The 9,553-nt window shown below is 33.7% G+C and overlaps 1 protein-coding gene across 5 annotated transcripts; it reads left to right on the top strand.

Annotated features, from left to right (window-relative positions):
* Positions 611–7,665, top strand: LOC105178203 (transcription repressor KAN1-like). 5 transcript variants are annotated; one of them, XM_011101621.2, is made up of 7 exons: positions 1,494–1,693; positions 1,828–2,088; positions 2,253–2,329; positions 2,945–2,990; positions 3,188–3,353; positions 6,126–6,228; positions 7,425–7,665. In XM_011101621.2, the coding sequence occupies exons 1-7, from the start codon at positions 1,645–1,647 to the stop codon at positions 7,545–7,547; spliced, it is 825 nt and encodes a 274-aa protein (XP_011099923.1). In that variant the 5' UTR covers positions 1,494–1,644; the 3' UTR covers positions 7,548–7,665. The 5 variants fall into 5 exon arrangements, with proteins under 5 accessions (XP_020554564.1, XP_011099922.1, XP_011099921.1 ...); XM_020698905.1 differs by having other exon boundaries at positions 611–2,076; XM_011101620.2 differs by having other exon boundaries at positions 611–2,088; positions 3,197–3,353.

Here is a 9,553-nt window from a genome sequence, read left to right as displayed (position 1 = left end):
GACCAAAAAAATATCCCAAATTTGTAGTCGTCGAGCAACTCGTGCATTGCGTTTGTGGGCTGAATTCGTAAATTTTTGGCGATAAAAGTTCACAATCTGCCCTTTTTTTATTTAAATTACTGTCATTTATCACTAAAATGAATTTTAAGTGGATCAAAAAGTGCCATCCATCATACTTCACTGTTAAAAATATAACATTTAATTATGATTAATTATTATGATTTATAATAAATAATCATAGTCAATAGTTATGGGTTACGATCACACAACTATTGTTTACCGTAATTTTTGCAAAAAAGGCTAAAATATTAATTTTTATTATAGGTATTAACTAATTTTACATCAATTTTATTTAATTATGATTGATAATAATTGCCCCACGATTTTTACCGATACTAATTAATATTTTAGTCAATAGTTCTACACGATTTTTATTGATATTAATTAATATTATAGTCAATAGTAATTTTTTTTTTTTTTTTTTTTTGAGATGCTTGTTGGATGAAAATTTACAATATTTTATTAATTATTCATTAGCTTGTGTTTGACTGGCGAAGGAGAGGCCTGGTTCTAGTGTCATTTTCGGAGATATACTCTCGAGGAATTACACGAGACACCAAATCCCTCAACCCACACACTCCTCCCTCTTCTCCTTTCCTGGGATTCCTCATCTTTTCCTCTGATTTCTGCTCACTTTTTTCTCAATTTCAAGAGGGCGTCAACGCTCGTTCTTTCTGGGTTCTATCCTTTAGCTTTGAAGTTACGAGTCCATTGTCTTTTCACAACTTTTACACCATAATCTCTGTTAGAGAATGTAATCCCTTCCACAAATCTCAAAGAACCAACAAAGAAAACTGAGGGTTTGTGTGTGGATTCTCTCCAAGTACCTGTTGTCTGACATCAATTTGGATTTGGTGGTGAAAAAGATAAAGGGGAGAGAGAGAGAGAGCTCTTCCACTCTTTTGCTTTACTTCACTTCTCTCTCAGACACTATTATTCATCCATCTTTAGCCTTTATAGAATACCTAGGTCTCTCTTTCAAGATTTTACTGTACTGACTCCTCATAGGAGTTTAAGCTCTTACTACAAAAATCTTCTCTTGTTTGGAAGATTTGTCAATCTCTGTTCCCTTTTCCTGTCCGTGTGTTTTTGAACATTTGACTTTAGTTTCAAGATTACAAAATCTAAAAGAGAAAAGTCATCAAGAAAATCACGAGGAAAGAAAAATGCCCTTAGATGGGGTTTTCATAGAGCCCTCCTCAAAGCCAGTACCCGATCTTTCTCTCCACATTAGTCCACCCAACTGTAATTCCTCCTCACCAATCTGCAACACGGCGAGTGAAGTGGCGTCGGGCATCCATCGTTCTACGAATTCAGCCAAGCCCAGGAGCTGCAACTCCTTGATTGAGCTCTCCTTGGCTAATCCAGCGAACGACGAAATCCGGCTCCAACAGAGCTTCGGTGGAGGAAGAGCTCATCAAGAAGAGCAGCCACATAGCTATTATCATCATATCTGCCACTCCAACAGCCAACTGAATCAGATAAATCATGGGGTTTCCCTACTAGATGTATCCGATGGCTTGAGTCCTATAAAGAGTTTTCCAGTTTATCCGAATCGGCCGTTTCCTTTCCTGCCTGTGGACCATGCCAAGGATCCAAAGATGTGCTTCTACCAAACGCCCTACCCCTCTTGGTCATCCACTCTATCTTCTCCTTCTTCTTTATGTTCCTCTCTTTCCTCTCCTTCTCATCAGTATTATTCCGGTAGTTTGGATCATCATATACCATTTTTAAATCCGGGGCCTAACGCCTCATCCCCGACGGCAGCTTACAGGGTACCGAGTGGCGGTAGTGCTGGTGGTGGTGGCAGGTTTAATGGGCTCTCCTCGTATCAGCTGCAGCATCATCACACTCATCATCAGTATGGTATGGGCCATTCTCTTGAGGCGTCTCATCATGGGATTATGAGATCAAGATCTCTTCCGAAGCTGCCGGCAAAGCGCAGCATGAGGGCTCCCAGAATGAGATGGACGAGCACCCTTCACGCCCGGTTTGTTCATGCAGTTGAGCTTCTTGGTGGGCATGAAAGTAATTAAAATACGATCTTTCTCCATTTTCTTCTGGCTTAATTAAAATCTGTGTTTAGCCCCCATTGTTCTTAACTAGGTTTTTCCCCTTCCAGGTATGATTCTTTCTTTATGGTTTGATTTGCACACACAGTTGTTTTACTTGTGACTGGTCTCCAATTTCAGGGGCTACTCCAAAGTCAGTACTGGAACTCATGGATGTCAAAGATCTCACTCTTGCTCATGTCAAGAGCCATTTACAGGTAGAGCAAATTGATCACACTTAATTATTTACTCTCAAACAAGAGAGAGAGATCTGAATTTATGACGTCTGGTTGTTTTGTGTGGGGTTGGGGGGAGGGGGAGAGACTCTCCGTCTATTCCTCCGGCACAGTAGCCGATGAATGCAGAGTGAGTGAATGGTGGATTAAAGAATGGGGGAGAAGTCTTGGGCTGACAGTCTGATGAGAGAGAGAGAGAGAATTGAAGGAGAGGAATGATAAAAAAGAGACAAAGGCGAAGTCATGATATCCCAATAATACAGCTCATTACTACCTTATCAGACATCAACCTCGTGATTAATAATGAAACCAAGACATTTTACTCAGAAGCCCAGAACAAAGTCTTACTGTACTTTCAGTAGGAGCTCCACACTCATCCTATACATACACATATACATGCATCTATATATAGAGAGAGAGAGAGGAAGAGAGAGAAATATATCCCCAGTTCATCACATATACACATAACACATACATAGAGATAGAAAGGAGGAGACTGAAATTTTAATTAATGGTTGCTAGCTAGTAGTTCTTTTGCTATCATCAATGACTTTTAATTCTCATAAATTGTCTGTATATATATCCTTCCCAATGCAGATGTATCGAACTGTTAAAACCACTGACAAGCCTGCAGCTTCCTCAGGTATATATATATATATATAATTCCGTTAATTGCCAGCATTTTATCCTTTAAACTGCAGAAAAAATTCTCTTAACAAACCCATTTCATTAATTAATTGAATCAACTGTACATTCTTCCAAATAGGTCAATGGCATAGATCAATGCTTGCATACAATCATTTTGATGGTTTATTTGTTTATTTTTACTGATTCTCAAAGGGCATTCAGATGGATCTGCTGATGATGACCTCTCCACAATAGGCAGTGGTGGTGATGGGGCTAGGCTGCAGCTATTCATAGACCACAGAGGGCCGTCCGATGGATCTTCGCCACAGGATGCTGACTACCCCTCCTCCGCCACCACATTGTGGAGCAACTCTTCCAGGTATTTATATATATAGATAGGGTTTCAAGTAAATTATATATTGAAACTCAAGAAATTAGCCTCTCTGAAAAAATAAATTACCTCAATCTGTTTTTTAAAATAGAACAATTTATGCACCTCCTCGTACGATTTCGTGTAACACACGCACTCTTTTTTATATTATTTGTTTTAAATTTTAATTATAAAATTATAAATACTATTTCATGTAACACGGTGAAGGGTGCAGCGGTGGGGAGGTGAAAGGGTGAGGGGGAAGGTGGGGGCAATATATACTTGTAAGGAGATAAATTGCTTTATTTTAAAAAATATGAGAAGACAATTTGATATTTTTTTTATAAGATGGTATATTGTACATACCTCATATCACAACGGGGTAGCTTGCATTTTTCCTATATAATATATGCATGTGCTAAAATGTTCTCCTTTCTAATGTTTTAATTTTTTAAATAAAATAATCATTTAACATGGTATTTATTCAACATAATCAAACAAGATAAAGTCCTGGATTCAAACGCCGTTTTCACCTATTTAGTAAAAAAATACCTGCTGATGAAGAGACATGTTAATTAAGATATTAAAATATTAAATGATTCTCCTTTTTAATACTTTCGAAACTTTTGAATTAAATGATCATTTAACAATATAGCTAAAACAAAAATATATACATTTGTGTATGTAGATTTGACTAGATAGATTAAGATATATATATATATATATTTCATGGAAGATTTTCAGCTGAGGAGGCTGGTAGCTTTTGAAGTTTGATGGTATTGGTATTCTTAAAAAAGGACAGAAAAATACAATCAGAGGCTGAATTAAGATAAGAAAATAAAGCAGTACTGCTGCGCTTTTTTACTTTGTCCTAATTGGAATTGTTTCTTTAACACTGTTCATAAAGTATTCAATTCTTCAAACCTTTGTTCTTATTCTCTTCACACCCATATATATATTGGACTAGAACATGATCAGTATCTTGACTTCAGTGCTCTTGTTTTCTTAAAGTGCTACAAGTTTTGTCTGTTCTTGATATTTTATTTAGTTATTCTGATATAGGACATTCTTTGGACGGATTAAAGGTAATTTTCGTCCCATAATTTTAGGTCATTCTCTTTTTAGTTCCCTAAGTTACTAGAGTTTCATTTTAGTCCCGTAAAACTGAAAAAATCTCAATTTTGGTACAAATTTGATCGAAAAGTTGAGTCACTCGTCAGAAAAAGTCAGATGCCAAGCATGTGACTTTTTAAATTGAGTTTGCATTGTGATTGGCTGAAAAAGATGATGTGGTGAAGACATGACCTAAAGTTAGGGGACTAAAACGAGAATGACCTGAAGTTAGGAGACAAAAATTGCCTTTAAGCCTTTTATTTTCAGCCAATCACAATGCAAGCCCCAATTTAAAAAGTTACATGCCTGGCATGTGAATTTTTCCGGCTAGTGACTCAACTTTCCGACCAAATTTGTACCAAAATTAAGATTTTTTCAGTTTTACGGAACCAAAATAAAACCCTAATAACTTAGAAGACTAAAATAAAAATGGCCTAAAGTTAAGGGATGAAAATTACCTTTAAGCCCTAATTGGACAACATTCTTGTGCAAGGGAGTTCATGCATTGTTTGTTTGATTGTACGAGGGTTAATGTAAGAGTTATAGATGTTTATTACAAAATAATATTGCAATCTGTATCATGTTTAATACATTAATAAAAGATCCAAGTTAATAATAATAGTTCATGAGATATTTGAGATGCAATACTATGTACTAGAAGATATGGAGATTGTAATTTAGTTTTATAAATATGGGTAATGTTGCTTTTAGTTTTGTATGAATTCATTCTGATAATTTTGTCCCATAATTTCAAAACTTTCCGTCATTCGGGTCAAAAATGACTGGTATTTGCTCGAATGGCTGAAAAAATTGCCCTTAAGTAAGCTAGTCACATGTACTTTTCTGGCTATTTCAATTTAGCAAATTCCAACCATTTTTTGTCTTCGATGTGTGAAATTTTAGAATAACAGGATAAAATTGCTAAAATGAATTTGTACAAAACTAAAATTGTCACCCATTATACTTATAGAACTAAAATTGTAAGTTTTTCTTAGAAGAAAATGTGACTTTTTATCCTTCTCCAGTCAATTTGGTCGAAAATTAGCATGTGACTCGCACATGACCCAACTAAATTGCAATTTCAGTCTTGTATCTTAAGGGGGTTTGGCATTTTCAATTCTATAACGTAGAGAGTTGGTATGTTTGGTCCTGCGTGAATTTATAATTTGTAGGACTAAAATTGCAAGTAAATTGCCATTTGACCATAAAAGAACTAAACTTGTCAAATTTATAAAGTTATATGACTAAATTACAAAAATTAATTCGTATAAGACTAAAAGTACCCCTCTAAATTACATGACTAAAATTGTAATTTTTTCTTTATTTAGCAGATGTATATATATATATATCCCCATTTCAGGAATGGTGTTTCTGGTGGTTCTGTGAATTGTGGTTACTTTTCTTATTGACTTGATATACAATCTCCTATTAGTTATTACAAGAAATGTAAAACATCACAAATTAGTTCTGATACATTTGTTATATAATTGGTCAGTATTACTTTTTTTAAAATATACACAAATCACATGAAAATTGCATTACACTTGCAGCCATAATCAGTTCAGGTATAAAAAATTCAATTTGAATTAAAAATTTCCCAGAATAGTTTGAATTGTTGTGTTGTCCTGATGAGCATTAATGAATTCTGTTAATTATGTTTGTTTTCAGTAGCCGAGAAGGTTGGTCACAAACAAATGCTGCTGGTGAATCGCATGGACTCGTAAGATCATCGTCCTTTCCATCACCCTCCAATTCGGGTCGCCTGATACAGGTACAGATCGATCTCCCTTTTTATTTATTTAGTTTGTGCAGTGATCAATCCACTTCAATTCATTATTTTGGAAACACAACATTATTTATACCCCTCAACCTTAATGTTATTGTGTGTGTGTGTATATATATATATATGTATGATTTAAATATATTTTTGGTTCTATAATTTTGACATTGTGATACTTTTATTCTTTATCTTTTTAGAAATGCAAAGTAGTCCTGTAACTTTTTTACTTTCGCGATTTTGGTCATTTCGGTGTCGAATTTTGCAAAAATTATCGCAATAAATCACATGCGTCTCACGTGGTTCATTTGACTTGGGGCTTTTGTAATTCTGATTGGTTCGCTTTTATCAATATGGACTAAGAATTATTAAAAAATGACGTGACACGTGATTTATTCCGATAATTTTTGTAAAATTTGTTACAGAAAAGACCAAAATTGTGAAATGTCAAAAAACTACAGGACTCTTTGCAACCCTTAGAAAGAAAAAAGGATAAAAATATCAAAATCACAAGAGGCACATTATTTATTACGGTAATTTTTGTAAAATTCAGTACCGAAAAGACCAAAATCGCAAAATATCAAAAAATTACAGGATTAATTTACAACCCTAAAAAGATAAAAAATAAAAATATCAAAGTACCAAAATTACAAGATCAAAAATATATTTAAGCCTAGATAGTGTCCTTAAAAATAGTAATATTGTCCACGATAATTGAATTTTTTTTTGTTTTGATCTTCATATTCTTTTCACTCGTAGAATCTCAATATATATTAAGCATTGTCATAAATGCATAAACATTGCATTTTGTCGTCTCATAAGTTAGGGTCAGTATATTTCTAGTCCCATAGTTTATGAAAAAATTTAAAATTAGTCGCTAGTTTAAAAGATTCTCACATTGAATCCTCATTTCAACTTTCATAAAAATTTGACGGCAAATTATGCATAGCACATCATGTATCAATTTTCGATCCAAGCTAAAAAAATTAACGGCCTCATGACTTGCATTCGTATTTTGCCTTAGTTTTAACTTATGAGGCGAAAAATACAATTTTTCCTTATAAACGCTTAAATGCACCTTTGGGTGCCTAAACTAGTCAGTATCTAGTCAAATTTTGTGAAGCATTGCTGGATCAAATATGTGCATGCATCTTCCTTCAGCCTAGCTCATACCTTGCGACAAATTGCAGGAAAGTGAAATTTCACATTCAAAGAGCTGCACGGTGTCCGATCCTGAAAATTACAAAATCCCGAGCTTGGAGTTCACATTGGGATTGAGCAGACAGGAGTGGGGTGAAAAGGAGCAGAACTAGCTTTATTAGCTCATATGAACAGTAATCTCCGCGTTGGGATAGAACTATATGTGTTCTGCTCTATTTAGGTCTTCTTTTACTTTATTTATAATATATTATATATATATATCATTTCATATCTATCTTTTTTTTCAGGGTTTAATGCAATTTACCTTTCTATATATTATAAATGAGCAAATTATTTCTTTACGAAAAAATAATATCAATTTACCCTACTGTATTGTTCTGTCTCTAAATTTTGGTCTCTGATACCCTGTTTTCTTGTAGTGACCTCTCAATCTAAGGAGGTAAATTACTTTATTTTGAAAAACGAAGAGGGTAAATTATTGAATTTTTAAAAATACAGAAAGGTATATTGCTATTTTGTTTTTTCATATGAGATAATTTTACTTATTTACAATATCACAAAGATTGTTTGGATTTACCCTTTTTTTCTCACCTGGGTTGATAACATTCATAAATATTTTTTTTTTTTTTTTTTGTGTTGCTCCATTTTGGGGGAGCCTAGATCAGGGTGGTAAGGTTTATGGTGGAAAAAATATAAATTTAGTCCTGTCATTTAAAGGATAAATTACTTTGTGCTAGAACAATGCTTTCCTGAGTAAACCTAAGGGACACTTTCATTTAGAGTGCGACCATCCTCATTGACCGCAATTGTTATGCCACTTTGTCAATCATATGATACACAAATATTCTCCCAGGCAACATAAATAAATAAGTCGGCAGATTCACCACAAAGGAAAGATCTGGTAAGAAAGAATACCATAATAGGATAAGTGAGGTACATATCAAACAGTTTGGAAAGCAATATTCCTTAATACCCAAGGAAATAGGTACATATGTACTTCTTCTGACATAACTATTTAAAAAAAAAAAAACAAACAAACAAACTACAGAGGATGAAACACAAACCAATTTGTGATGTAAATCAAATCTCGATTGCTAGAATTGGTTTGTGATCTGGCCCACAACATAAAGTTTTCAAAAAACGTCCTTAGTGTTTGACACCCCAGAATGATTTTGCATCTCCTAATAGTTAGTTCACAACTTCACATGAAAGAAGCTTTGTAGTACTTTAAGGCAGACCAAGTTGACGAACTGCAATGGTGTTTCTGCCAATTCAAAGTTTACAACCAGCAACAGAAGGAAAAACCTTTAACACAAAATAATTTTAGTCGAGCATGACAAACATATCCTTAATATGATTTGATACGTTCCATTTATGTTAGTCATATAAATTGAACAAACAAAAATAATTATTGTTCAAAGGGACACCAGTTTGGTTGACAATAGGCAAACTAATGCATGCCAAGAGATAACATATAACTGCCCATAACAGGGGTAGAAGCACTTACGGAGTGAGGGTGAGGGTCGGATATTTTGGGCCCTAACCCAATCTGTTTGCAGGTTAAACTTTTAGAGTTATTTAAAATTTTTAGGTATCGGGTCGGTTCAAGTAGGGGGTTCCTACCCGATCGCATACCTAATCCTTAAAAGAAAAATTAAGTAACATATGTTTAAACTTTAAGTCTTTAACTAGGATAGTTTTTTCTACTTTCATCGCCTCCCAATCTTCCACTTCTCCTCATTCCTTCGAATCTTCTTCTTCCCTTCAAAAATCCCTTTTCAAATCTTCTTTTATTTTCCTCTTCTTCACAATTTGTATTTATATAAAACCTAAGATGTCATAAAAAAAAGATAAAATAAAGTTATCAACTCAAAGGTTAGTGTTTAAAGTTTGATTTTCTTATGTTTTTAGTTTTCTTTGTTTTATTTTCACATTACATTGTTTAGTTTAGTAATTGAAAGTTAAGTTTGTTAGTTTTTACTTCTCTTTGTTACCTACAACTAAATGATTAAAATAGTATATTGAAATATTCATAATTTATAAATCTAAAACTAAAATTTTAATAGATTAAAAGCAATAAAATAAATAAAAGAAAAATAAGAGATGTTACGTTACTTATTGTTTGGAATAAATTAAAAAAATAAAAAATAAATAAATG

This window comes from Sesamum indicum, linkage group LG15, assembly GCF_000512975.1.
Source record: "Sesamum indicum cultivar Zhongzhi No. 13 linkage group LG15, S_indicum_v1.0, whole genome shotgun sequence".
In the NCBI taxonomy this organism is placed as follows: Eukaryota; Viridiplantae; Streptophyta; class Magnoliopsida; order Lamiales; family Pedaliaceae; genus Sesamum; species Sesamum indicum.
This window is presented reverse-complemented; position numbering and strand designations above follow the sequence as displayed.

What these genes read in the sequence shown, in the direction of transcription:
- LOC105178203 (XM_011101618.2), top strand. Translation starts at nt 1,227, where the DNA reads ATGCCCTTAGATGGGGTTTTCATAGAGCCCTCCTCAAAGCCAGTACCC. An exon ending in GCTTCTTGGTGGGCATGAAA is followed by an intron (nt 2,089 to 2,252) that starts GTAATTAAAATA and finishes CTCCAATTTCAG; the next exon opens with GGGCTACTCCAAAGTCAGTA. An exon ending in CAAGCCTGCAGCTTCCTCAG is followed by an intron (nt 2,991 to 3,187) that starts GTATATATATAT and finishes TGATTCTCAAAG; the next exon opens with GGCATTCAGATGGATCTGCT.